The sequence below is a fragment of the Austrofundulus limnaeus genome, unplaced genomic scaffold, assembly GCF_001266775.1.
Source record: "Austrofundulus limnaeus strain Quisiro unplaced genomic scaffold, Austrofundulus_limnaeus-1.0 Scaffold161, whole genome shotgun sequence".
In the NCBI taxonomy this organism is placed as follows: Eukaryota; Metazoa; Chordata; class Actinopteri; order Cyprinodontiformes; family Rivulidae; genus Austrofundulus; species Austrofundulus limnaeus.
The window spans coordinates 762,872-776,721 of record NW_013952563.1 but is presented as its reverse complement, the minus strand read 5'-3'; the positions used below and the strand labels follow the sequence as shown (position 1 = coordinate 776,721).

Here is a 13,850-nt window from a genome sequence, read left to right as displayed (position 1 = left end):
ATATATATATGCAATAAATGTGAAAGCCTTTATATATCTATGGGTAAAACTGCATGAAGTCTTTGGGTGAAGCAGAGCCCTGTAAAACCAAACATATCACACAGAGAACGCGAGCGCGCAAATCAGTGTATTGTCCCTCGGCAGCTCCTGTACCTTCCTCACCAAGTCAGGAAGTTTCATTCATTTTTGTTCTGTTACAATTCCTGCTTCAACTTTTTAAAGATTTGTTGCATTTCAAAATGCGTCGGAGACCTGAAGCCCAGGCAGCAAGCAGCGAACCTGGAAACGTTAGTAAAAAGGTAACACAGAATTTTAGCTGCGGAAAACTGCGCGCAGTAGTAATTAAGTTTGTTAAAACAACAAAAGAAGTACTAGCTTATAAAATCAGCTAAAACATTTATCCGTTTTTAGTTTTATTGTTCGCTGAATATTTTCTTACAACGCTTTTGTGTAGCATTCAGCAGTAGCATATCCATCAATTATACTCATTAAAAAAAAAATCTGCCGATTTACCCATAAAATAACTTACAACTTTAAAGATGATCAATATCTAGTTTCATTTTATACACATACCCCCACCCCCACCCCATTTATTATTTTGCTAATTTATAAAACATAGTATAAAATAAAATAAATAAAAACAAAAATTAAAATAAAAACAGATAAGGATTTGAAAACAAGTCATTTTCAGTGGAGCATGATTACATTTTTGCTGGGAGACCAGGACTGTCCCACCCAAATCAGGGCATTTAGCAGGTATGTAATGGCAACATAAAGTTGTTAACAGATGGTACAAATATATAATTCCTAAAAAGTGTTGGCGGACCATCCCTCCCTCATATATCCAAACCTGCATCTCATTTCTGTTTTGCTGAAGAGCTGGTGCCTGTCTCCATCAGAGAGGCGGGGGACACCCAGGACAGGTCACATGTCCATCACAGAGACAAGCAACCACTCACTCACAGCCGGCGAACTTCAAACTCTTCACAGAAAAACTCCAGGCCGGGAGTCGATACAGCAACCTTGTCACTGAGAGGTGACAGCTCTAACCGCTGCACCACCGTGCTGCCCATGTTACAAGGAGTTAAGTTAATTAGCAGCTTAGGGAGGCTGAATCTCTCAGACATAACTATGGGCAGAGGTTCACCATCCTGCAAAACAGTGCATCTAAAAATAATGGAACATTAAGAGAACAATGTTTCCTCAGTGGGAGAACGGGAAGCCTTTAAATATCCCTTCATCTGAACTAGGGATGCACGATATATCAGCATTAACATCAGTATCAGCCGATATTGGTCATTTGTTTAGAATATCGTATCGGTCCGATAAGGAAAACTGGGCCGATATTAATGTCCAATATGGATTTCCCACTTTTTAGCTTTGTATTTCTGTTTTGGGAGGGGAAATGGTTGGTCGAGTGGTATATGTTAGTGATGCTGCGCAGCCAGATATAACTGAAGTAGAGAGCCATGTCAGCGGTCTGGTCATTTTTTTAATGGTATTGAAAAAAAAATACAAGTATATTTGTGTGTATATGTATATAAATAATTAGTGTGTTTGTGTAATATTGGTAAATATCAGTTATCGGCCATAACCCCAATAATAATATCGGATATTGATATCAGCTGAAATTTTCACATCAGGGCATCCCTTTTCTTGACTAAAGATAATTTAAAATGGACTGATGCAAATTTTAAAATTGTTGTGTGGTCAAACAAATCAAAATGCCATGTCTTTTATACAAAAACGGAGAGGGATACATCCTCTGGCCTGTTGTTAGTGCATAGCTCCAAAGCCCGCCTCGCTGATGCTGTGTGGGTGCATTAATGTCTTTGGCACTGGCACATATAGAAAGGATTCATCAATGCAGAGAAGTATATACAGTACATGTTTTAGAACGTGTTCTCCCATCAATCAACGAAGACCCAGGAACAACATCAGACAAGAATGGAAAAACGTTCTCCTCCAAAAGCTCCAGTAGCTGCTCGCAGACATTTACAGTCTGTAGGTCAAAGAAGAGGGGCTGTTTCATAGCACTGAACATGACCCTGACATGGTTTTAGACACATGTTGCTGCCATCAAAGTCAAAGTTACCCATTTCTTTTTCTCTAAAAAATTATACACTTTCTTAGTTTCAACATTTTGTTCTGTTTTTACATTTTAAGCATTGTCTAAACCATTTTGACTATGGGATTGTATTTAAAATGTGGCATTATGTGTGTTTGTATTTTTATGAAAATAAAAATCCAGATGTTCACCTATAATGTGTTATTTTCTCTTTGCCTAAATTAGGATGGAGACCAAAGAGCGGGGCGCCCGGCTGAAGCTAAAMGCAGTGTGTTTTTCAGCTCCCTTCTCCTAAACTTTGGAAAGTTTCTACTTTTAATCATCATTGTTCCCCCCTTCCTAAATTACGCATCTCTGCAGGGAGAAGGACGGATGCTTTTTCCAACAGGTTGTCTTGTCAAAGTTTGTGAAATACATTTGTTTTGACAGTTTCATTTGGTGTTAATTTTACTAAATAGATTTGGGTTTTGATGTATCGAATCAATATTGTTTTTCTATTTTTCATTCAGATGGACAGCTTGTTGATATTGGTTTGGGTCAGAARATGCATCTTCTGTGTAAAGGACAAGGAAAACCAGTTGGTAATAAACACTCCACTAGTTTAACTTGTTTGTGTTGGTAAATAAAGTGTTAACTAGTCTGCTTTTCTTTAGTTATACTGGATGCACCGACTGGAATGTCAGCAGATATTTGGTTTCATGTCCAAAACAAAGTTTCCTCTTTGACAAAGGTGGGAGTTGAACATGCTTTATTTTGCACAACATTTTATAAACACGTGTCCTAAAACTCAGAAAAGGGAGATTTCTGTAAGTTAGCAGTGAAACGGGTGTGAGGTAAACTGGTGACCCCTGAGCCACTGTGGCCGTGTTGATTGATGCTTGTTGTTGTCGGGGTCGTGCAGACGCACTCCCCGCAGCAGGCCTGTCACATCTTCTTTGCTCAACATAACTCAGCTCAGCAGAAGTTGTGCCCCATGTTGGAAATCGTTGAGTCAAATTAGGTCACRTGCTTTGGAACAACTAAACTCCCGAAGCATAACAAGAACAACTTGGCCAGTTTGCATTTTTGAAGTCTTTTGAAGAGTGAGGCTTTGAAATTTTAATGAAATGTTTTTTTAATTTAATTTAATTTTTTTGCACAAATATATGCTGTTAGTTATAAAAAAATGACCCGAGTTGTCCCTGTTTCAGGTTTGTACCTATGACAGAATGGGACTGGGCTTCAGCAAGCGGCTGATGCAGAATGAAACAACAGGAACAGAGAAAGTCTGGGGCATGTCTACAACCGGACGGTGGGTATAATCTTTTGGATTATCTGTTTTATTATCATGAGTTTGTTTCTGAATAAGTGAGTGGGTTGATTCTCACTGTCRGTGTGGAGAGAGACCACTATTCTCTAGAGCAGTATTTCCCAAAGTTGGGGTCGGGACCCAAAGTGGCGTCCCGAAACATCAAGGTGGGGTCCTGAAAATATTTTCGGAAATAGTTACATTTTTGTCTTAGTTGTTACAAAGGAGTGAGGTTAGTGTATTTAAAATGGATAAATGTAGTATAAAAATATTGTTACTATGCCCATGTTTTGTTGACCTGATACAAATGTTTATCATCCAAAAATATCTGGTGGCACAGGTCTCTGCTACTGTTATTTTGTGGGTCAAAAGCTGGAAAGTTTKGGAACCACTGCACTTTGGTTCCCAAAGTTGGGCTTGGGACCCAATTATGGGTCATGAAGYACCTTGGATAATCTCCAGAAATCAATTTAAAGGGTAATAAAATAATTGCTGATGTAATATTTTCCCTATATCTATTACAAAAACACACAAAAAAGTAGAAATAAGTATTTGTATTTGTGTACAAGCTGTTTAGATTGTCAAAAAGCCTGTGTTTTTAGGGTTATTAACAAAGTTCGTGTCAGACCAGTAATATTTGGGGTCACAAGTTTTTGCCATGGATATTTTTTGGGTCAKAAGATAAAAGGTTTGGGAACCACTGCTCTAGAGCATCGCTTACAGTTGTGTTCAAAATATTAGCAGTTTGTTTAAAATTGTGAATAAAACTCAAAATCCTTTTAATAATTTGTATTTTAATGCCTCAGGGAACAGTGCACATTTTATTAAAAATCAAACCGTGAGGAAATATGCATCAATTTTTAAATCCCTTTACATAAAATGAAGAAAATGTTCAAAAATAAAGCAGCATCTGCGTTTTTCTTTACTCACTCAAATATTTACTGTATAAATTGGAAAAAATCTTTATGATTTATCATTCCTGTGCATCACTAAACTAATATGTGACACATCACATCAAACCAAGGATTAGGTCAAATGTGGTCAGAATGACCTCAGCACATTTTCAGATTCCTGCATTTGAAGCTACGTTTTGAGACTTGGATCATCCTGATGTCATGGGCAGTTCCAGATATATGCATTTATTTGTCTTGTTAATGACAATGAAACTTTAATATTTGCTCTGAATGCTATTTTAGGTTATTCTAATTAGGAATTTTTGATATCCCTTTAAGATAAGATAAGATAAAATAAGATAAGATAAAATAAAACTATTAATCCCACAGTGTGGAAATTTGCACTTTACTGCAGCTCAGTACAGGAGAGGGTGAGAAGAAAGAAAGATAAATAAAAGAAAAACAAACAAACAAAAAAAAAACACTATACACATGTGATATACATATAATGTACATCACACTATACACATGTGATATACATATAATGTACATATACCAATGCACATATACACATAAACTGTATAGTACAGTAAATAAATAAATGAATGTGTATGAAGGTGCAAATTAAAGAGGAAATTTTAAAGAGGAAACCTATTTGTATAGTAAAATTTACCAGCTGGAAAAAGAAAAAGCTTTGCCACCACTCAGGGAAAAAAATCAACAATTTAAGGTGTTTTTGCTCAAAATGATTTTTTTTGTTGCTACTTCTCAAAAAAAGATAATAAAACAATTATTTAAAATTATATCCTGATGCATCTCAGTAATCCAGGTAGAAAAATCAAAAGAAAAAATGAGTAGTTCCTCTGTACGGGTTTTGTTTCATTAAAGAAGAACCTGTCCAAAGGACCTACTTATTTTTTTCTTTTTGTTTGTTTTATTTAAACTTATATTTCAAGTAATCCATTGATAATGCATTTATTCATTATATTTTGACTAAAAGCAATTGTTGTAAACCTTTTAAGCAATGCACTATGGTTACTTATATTTGCACATCCTGCTGTGTGTTCAATATGTTGGGTCAAATTTAGCTGTATAACCACTGTTTACTGAGAACTGTATCACATCTGTGTTGCATGGAATCAACCAGCTTCTGGCACGTCWAAGTTTGATTTCACAGTCTCCCATCCTGAGCAGCATGTTGGTCAGTGGAAAGAAACGACCTCCTTTGAACAGGAAGAAACCTCCAGCAGAAGCGAGCTCAGGATGGAAGGTCATCTGCCTCAGCCTGAATGAATCATCACAAGATTTTCAATAAAAATCCAAACTGGCCTTTGGGAAACCAAAACCAAAATTTGTTCATAGCAAATTTAGTTTTTGAGGAAACAAAATTGGAGAAACAAGTGAATCAAATGCTCTCACACTATTTTAAAGTTAGACCTTTGACGTTAACGTGTTATAATATTTGTTAAAAACTAGTTTTTAAATAATTTTCTGTTTAAAATGTTGATAATTTCCAGTTTAACTTTTTTATATTCATTTTAAACTTGTTTTCAGTTTTTCTTACCTTTGGGATGTTTATGCTGCCACCATCAACACTGGTGAGTTTTAGTTTTTCAGGGAAGAGAAACAAAAKAACAACTTGTTTATAATCTGCTTGCAGATGTGTTTTATGCTGAGCACATCGCTCAGCTCTGTCCTGCCCCGATCCGCCTCCAGATCAGATTATAATCTTCCCGTTTCCGGCATCCCAACACATTTGTCCTGCATTTAATCTGCCTAAGACATGAGCAGGCGTGGTTCACAGACAGTGTCTCGTTACCTTGGCATGTGGCCAAGGTAGGGCTCGTTTGCCTGTCTGAGATGAAAGCAATCAATTTCCCAGAATGCAATATGTTTGATGACCGCCAAACCTTAACCCTGAGAGTCTTGTGAAATCTCCTCATTCCAGTTTGACACTTCAGGTTTGATATTTATTAGCACAACAAACCCAGAACAGCAGATGGCTGTTTGAGCAGAGCTGCTGCCCCCTCGTCTAATGATCATGATGATGATGATGATGATGATGATGATGATGATGATGATGCCCCCCCACCACAAATGATTTAAGTTTGTTGGGGATTTTCTGTTTGTGTTTAGCGCTGGAAAGAAGCCAAGAGTCCAGTCTTTCTGCTGCTGTTTGGGTTTTAGCACCACTGTCAAAACCTGTCAATAAGCATATTCTGAATAGGAGGGATTATCTTTGGCTCGTTATGTTCATCTTTCATGTTGGAGGTCCCAGTGCCACCTGGCTGCATGCAGAAACCTCCTGACCCAGTTTGCAGCCCGTCCTGGTTTTGCGCAGGGACTGATGAGTGATGCTGTCTTGCAGGATGGTGGATGATCTGCACCGACTCCTGCAGGCTGCAGGGATCGCCGCGCCCTTCATCCTAGTTGGCTCTGAGCTCGGAGCGTTCAATGCCAGGTTCTACAGCCACATTCATGATGTGTAAGTACTCTGTCATGTAAGAAAAGTTAAGGTTTTAGATCAAGAGTATATTACTTTTTATAAGATGTGAATAATTAGATTTTTATACTGCCTTAGGAAATATTTTAGTGTGTGGAGAAGAAAGTATTTGCATGAGGTTAATAAAGACAGATGGGATCAGAGTCTATGCTTCATGAATTAGAAACAAATTTGAAAATGGGGGGTATTATGTATTTCTCAGGCACATAGTTCAACTCTATACCACAATCAAGTAATTATGTTACCTTCAGTTGTTATGAAATTCTGTATCAAAACTAGCTTATCCAAACACATTGAAATTGGCCTCTGTCCCTTTAAGAACCTCCTACCATTTTAAACACTCCCACTGGGGCTCAGCGACTCTTGGTGATTACTGGTTTAATGCTGGTGTTGTACGAAATTCAGTTCCCCTGTGAAAATCTGTTTCCCCGTGTGGGAAGCGCCTCCCTCATAGGATTGGTCTGACGTTATGCCTGGACCAGTGATTCTCTCTAAGGTTAACCACTAGGGGGAACAGATTTTCACAGGGGAACTGAAATTCGCACAACACCGGTAGGGCTGGGCGATATGGCCTAAAAATAATCTCCATTTTTTTCATCCCAAATTCGATTTTCGATTTTCGATTTTAATCGATTTGCATCGTTCCTTTGTTTTCTTAAACACAAATTACAGAAAATATTTTTTAAAAACTCTCTTTTATTTGATCCATCCCTTCTGGGAGTTGACCTTAATTCAAAGTTCAACTAAATACAAGCTATAAATCATGCTAGTAAAACAACATGGCAGGTCCCACYATTGTAAACAATGAAAATATAAATAAAATATTTGCAGCTTCAAAGCTAGTTTGAAAATTAGTGTAAACAAAATTAACAGTCCTGTTTAAAATATACATTCAAGCAAAGTCAGTAAGTACATTCTTGATGTCTTTTTTTTTTCCCCACACGTTTTTGGCAAGGAACATTAGCCTGTCTACTGCATCTTCATGCATACCCTGTGGCTTAAACAGAAAATACAAATTACAGAAAATAAACTCAAAAACTTTCTCTATTTGAATCATCCTTCAGGGAGTTGATTTGAACTCAAAGTCCAACTGTGCAAATGGTCTAATAGTGTTTGTTTAGTATTGGGCATAAGGTCACTGTGGTTAGTCTTCGCATGGGTTCTAAGGGGGGAAATAAAGTTGTATCGAGGGGGTTTTAAGGTCAAGTGAGGGGTTGGTTAAACTGTATCATTTTCTGCCGTGAACCTCACCTAGTTGGGGACTCCGTTATTASCTGATGAGGGGGCAGACCTAGCTCAGCCTGTACTTCAGCCATCTCTCTTCTTTTTTTCCAACTATAGGAAAAAGCAGCAGCAGCAGTAGCCTTTTTACAAACCCCGATGGCACGTTCAATCCGTGGGTCCTTCACTTTCTGTAAAATAATGAAAACATAAATGGATCAGTTTTACTGTAATAATGAGATACATTAAACATCTTAAAAAAAAAAAAAAAACCCAGAAAAAAAATTAAGAATTAAAATTTTCAAATTTAATTGATTCATTTATTTTCCAGATTTCAACATTTTACAACTGTAGCCACATACAGACACACAGACCATAGACTGGTCTGACATCAGCTGCACTTTGTGTAAATACTGTAACAGTTTATCAAATTTTTAAGGTGTTTTATATTTTTAATGTTGTCCTCTGATGATGATATTCTTTTAGTGTTTTTAATTTCTGTCTGCATTTCTAGAGTGCGTTCTGAATCTCAACAAAAAATTAATTATTAATGATTCTTAACATACTCACTCACGTTACATAGACCCTCATGATGAGTGCAAATATTATAAAAAAGACAATAAACAGATTAGATTCTTACCTATGGCATTATGTAGTTTATGACCAAAGCACTGGAGGTTTGGCCACCTGATGTCTTTCAGAGCTTTAATGATGTTTGTGCCGCTGTCTGTTGTCATACAGACGAGTCGGTCTTCAGGAAGGTTCCAGGAGTTCAGAGCTTCTTTTAATCCCTCTGCGATTACTTCACTTTTGTGATCATCAGGGAAGTAAGCCGTTTGCAGACAAATACTTTGTAGAGCCCAGCTTTTGTCAACAAAATGCACGTTAAATTCATATACGGCTCCATTGTTCGACTGGACCATAAGTCCGTTGTTGCAGAAAAAAAACGCACATCCTCCAGCACGTTCGATATCTTTTCACGCGTGTTGTTTGTTGTAAAGGTGTGGCAAGGAAACTTTGGTGAAATATTTGCGGCTAGGTAGCACATACCTCGCGTCCAAAGTTTTCAGCAACTGAATAAAGCCGGGTTTTTCCATTGTATAAATAGGCACCATATCTTTTGCGATGTAAAACGTGATGGCATCTGTGATGGCTTTCCACCAGGCACTCGTCTTTTTCTAGGGAATGCAGTTTGAAAATGATTCCCCCAAGGTAGCTTGTCTTTTGGCGGTGCTGCTTTTTGGGCTGCTGCTAGCTTGAGTTTGTCATAAAGAGCAGCTTTTCTCCCACTCCACAGAGTGCCTCTGTTTCAGGTGTTGAAACAAGTTTGTCATACTCCAGCTTTTGGTAGCAACAGCCTTCAAACAGATTTTGCAGCGAGCTATTTGTTGCTCTGAGTCCACGGTTACGAAACCGAACCAGTTCCAGATAACTAAAGACACAGTGCCTTTTTTGGGAAGTAGTTCCTCTTTGCTAGTGTCCATATTGTCTGCGTCTTGAGGGACGGGACAGCCGGGGTGAAACCTAACTACAGACCTCCGAACTACGGAAGCCCCAAAGAGTGCACTCGAGGGGGGGGATCCGGATTTCCCCCAAATTAAATCGTTATACACAGCAAATTCGAATTAATCGATAAAATCGATTTATCGCCCAGCCCTAGCTTCCGGTTACAACTGTTCCATTCTGGAAGCAAAATGCAGCGTCCGAGGGCTTTCAGCGAACACGCCCACGAGTATCAGACCAATCACACAACACAAACATAGWGAGCGTGTGAGAAACTATTCGGCCAAGGCCTTGTGCCAGGAAGGGGAGGTCCTGTCGGCTCTCCGAACCAAGTGATGCAAATTTTGTCATTCAACTGTGACAATGAGCTGATTTTGACAGTTCGGAGGGAGTATGTAGAGGCCTTAAGGGCGGGTCCAGTAGTTCTTCTGTTGCAGTTTGGGGGAAATCCTCTCCTGGTTCTGCTGCAGGCATCTCCTGAGTCATCTGGACTCTGTGTTCCATCCTTTTGTCAACAAACTGTAGTTGACCTCCAAATTATGGCCTTATCAGCTAATGTTTACATTCTAATCTCCTGTATGTGCCAGAGGCTTGCGGTGTGAGATTTATTCAATAAAACATGTTATTAGTAAAAAGAAGAACTGCACTCCAGTATTATGACTCAATCCATCTGAACAGGTGTTTGCTTTTTTAGAAAAGATTGAATTTGTTGATAAAGTCTAGAGTTTTCAGCACAGAATTTCTTAAGCCACTTACAGTATTTAACCTCAGTAGTCTTTTTCATCATCCTTTTTTTCATCGACTGCCCTGCTGATGAATGTCTCCATTTCGAGATTTTGAACTTTGTTCAACAGATGATTGAAATCCTTTTTTATGATTTCTGATTATAGTTTCATGACGTCATCAGCTCCTACATGGATGGTGGGCTTCTTCACTGTCAGACACTCAGCTGTGATCTCCAGTATCTTCACTGTGAGATCAGACACCATATTATCAGCAAAGCTAAGAAACTTGGGCTGCAGAAGTGTTTAATCTCACCAGCAGCTCCATCAGATTAAACCAGCATTTCTAGGCTTGTGGCGTCTCTTTGCAAACTTGTTTTGGAGAAAGCCGTTTAGGGTGGAGTCTTGCCTTAGATCTCTCACTGGGGTTAGAAAATGAGCTTTCTGACTCATATTTCTTGAAAGGGTTTGCATCTATTTTGCAGAAAGATTACTGTGTCTTCCACTGGCTCATTATCTCTGTTTTGATAACAGTCTGCTGCTGTCTTCTCCTCAGCGCTGGGTAGAAGTTTCTCTGTAGCTCCAGCCATTCTAATTCATCCAGATGCTGCGTTCTCCCTGAGAGTCATCTTGTACCAGAGGTATTATTTGGTTTTGCGCTGTGAGAGTTCCAGGAAGGCCTGCTCTTAATAGTATTTCATGTTTAATCTTAAAGGGCCAATATTATGTGTTTCTCAGGCATACATTTAAATAGTATACCATAATAAAGTTTCTATGTCACCTTTAGTTGTTATTAAAATGCTGTTTTATGCTTAAATAGAAAATAAACTTATCTTCTCATCACTTCCTCTTCTAAACGCTTTGAAATTGGCCTCTGTCTCTTTAAGAACCTCCTTCCGCTTCTGCCCCGTCAATTTCGGTCGGGGCAGGGGGAGTGTTGCGCACGTGCGGGGATGGGTTGTTTCGCGCATTCGCTATGATGCAGTTTACTTGGCATCTGAAAATACATTTCCTCAAAAGTATTTTGAATCTGACAAGAGCTTTACTGAGTGAGAAGTAGTGGATCTCAGTAGACAGCTTAAGTTTCACTTTCACTTTTACTCTATTACTGCCGAGAGTCTGCAGGAGTCATGAGCGGGGTGTGTGGGGTGGGGGTGGAGGTGGGTGCGCTCTGCCATGAGGAAGTTCGGCTTAAAGACACATCCCATGGGCGTTTCTGGCCCCCAAAGACGTTTCTGGTCCCCACCTGTCGTTTTGCTCCTCAGCATGGCTGCCTAAAAACGCTGCAGGATTTCTCAAACATGCATGAATGAGTCAAAGCAAGGCTTTGGGCATGTTTTTTATGAGAGTGTAACATTATAACATGATATAAAACTCAAAAAAGTTGATTTTACATGATATTTCCCCTTTAACATAATTCAAAGAAAAAGTAAGCACCATGAGTGAAAACTATCTGCACTACAGCCCTTTATAGAGTCATTGGGCCAACAGATAGAATGTCTGTAAGTGGAACTCTAATGCTTCTACCCTGGACAACAGGAGATTATAACCAGCTGCTCGCAGGTCAAATCAAATGGCCATTATTGGCCCACGGTTCTCACTTTAGGCACCTCTGCATTAAACATTTCTTTGTTTTTTTTCTGTTTGTTTGAATTTGTTTTTATTTTTATTATTTACCCTTGATAGGTTTTCTGGATTTGAATTTTAAACTACAAAACAGAAAAATCAACATAGAAGACACCCCTGAATTCATAAACTGTTAATGACCTTAAGCTTGAAGCAAACATTTTAGTCTCTGTTTTTGTCTGCCTGTCTTATTAAAAGTGCTGTCAGGGAGTGAGAGACACAGCTGGAGGTAGACTGAATTAATCAGAAGATATTTGCCATTTGCATGCAGTATTTAGTATAGTATAAGTATTAATATTTCAAATGAAAGTAGGCTCATTAGGTTATGTCAGACAAAACCAAAGTGAAGTGCAAAAAGTTGCATGTATAAAATAACATTTTGCAGCAACGATAAAAGCAAGTATTAGCTGCTGTCTGTTCCCAAATCTCTGATATTTTATTTAGTCTTTAGTTTCTGTGAAAGTCAGCAAATTGCAGAACATCGATCCCATATTTTGTCTCTTCAGTTACAGGACCATTTAGTCTGGAGATGTTTTTTTTTCACCATCATCACAATTTTACACCAGAATACTGACTCCTTCAACAAATTTAGTCTTTCTGCAGCTGTGGTATATTCCGGTAATGATGGTGTTGTAATTTTTATCACCATTACAGGAATATACATTTATTACTGTTGTTTCCAACAATTTTTTTAACAAATAATAAAAATATCAATTTATTATCTATACCAGTGGCATGGTAGCTCTATTGGTAGAGCTGACCAGGATTTGATCCAGCGATCTTCTTGCTGAGAGGCCAACTGAGTCACTGTGCCGCCCATATAATAAAAATAAGAAATCTCAAAATGTCATTTTCTACAGCAATTTTCCAGATTCACATTTTGTGTAATGATGGAGAGCTAATCTGGAATATTTGATCCAAAGCTCACCAGCTATATGATTAACATATTATATGTCATCTGCACCAGTCAAAAAATTAAGGGTTTTATTTGATATAATGTTTTTGCTGTTGATGGAAAAAATGTGAAAGTGGTGTACTGATGACATTTTTTCAAATGAAAATGTCACCTCTGTGTCTTGTGTGCGTGTGTGTGTTATGCAGTACAGATCTGCAGAATGACAGGAAGTATGATGATCTCACACTCATATAACGTTGTTTAGGAGGGTAAAGTGGATTAATCTCATCAGGAAGACTTCCTTAATCTAACTGTGTGTCCTTTTGTCCTCAGGCTGGTGTCAGACCTGGTGCTGATCGATCCCATTCCAGAGACCATTTTTGAAGACGATCAGTGGAAGGAGTACTGGTGAGTTTTTATTTAAGACTCTTGAATGAAAGAAAAATGTTAAAAACAAGCTTTGGAAGCAAAGCAGATGAACAGAGTGGAGGAAATAGTTGCAAAAGTTGTGAAATAGAAAGGAAGTAGTGCAAGTGGGAAAAGTCTATTTCATGAGTCCTAACTGATCATTTTATTTCTTTTAACTTTAATAGCAAARCCATTTGATTATCTTTGATGGGTGGGGCTTATTATCACTATTAATTGGAGCTCAGACTGTATTTTACTGGCTGGGAAGAGAGAGAGGTGAGCAGGACTGAGTTAGAAAAAGTGCAATAATGCTTCTTTATTTCCACAGTCAAGATGTGTGAAGTGTTGCTCAGTGTTAGAGCTCATTTTTCATTATCCAACAATTATCATACATAACTAAGTGAAGTGTTGATAACTGAAAGTGCAGAGGAGGCCTGTTGATAAAAATGTCACGCGACGGAACATTAACAGTATTTTCAGTTGTTAGGAAGTACAGCTTGTTGTGGTGATTAATAGTTACACCACTCAAGATGTTTCTGATCATAATGTGACAAACCACTACAAGGTTTTAGATGGCTTTAACAGCATAGCAGTGATGATGAAATAAACCTCTTGGTTATATTTTTGAAAGTTTTTCTGAGTTTCTACCTATTATTTGTCTTAAAGGCACAGTGTGTAGGATTTGTTGTTTTCAGCGACGTCTAGTGGTTGAGTGGTTGAATC

At 38.2% G+C, this 13,850-nt stretch overlaps 1 protein-coding gene across 1 annotated transcript in view; it reads left to right on the top strand.

Annotated features, from left to right (window-relative positions):
* The first annotated feature begins 133 nt into the window (after positions 1–133).
* The window catches only part of si:dkey-122a22.2 (uncharacterized), a 40,613-nt gene continuing 26,896 nt past the window's right edge, over positions 134–13,850 (top strand). Inside the window, exons 1-7 of the mRNA XM_014017106.1 lie at positions 134–299; positions 2,294–2,456; positions 2,578–2,649; positions 2,722–2,798; positions 3,259–3,359; positions 6,618–6,734; positions 13,053–13,127. Coding sequence (XP_013872560.1) covers positions 240–299; positions 2,294–2,456; positions 2,578–2,649; positions 2,722–2,798; positions 3,259–3,359; positions 6,618–6,734; positions 13,053–13,127 — 665 coding nt within the window. The 5' untranslated portion in view covers positions 134–239. The remainder of the gene's footprint in view (positions 300–2,293; positions 2,457–2,577; positions 2,650–2,721; positions 2,799–3,258; positions 3,360–6,617; positions 6,735–13,052; positions 13,128–13,850) is intronic.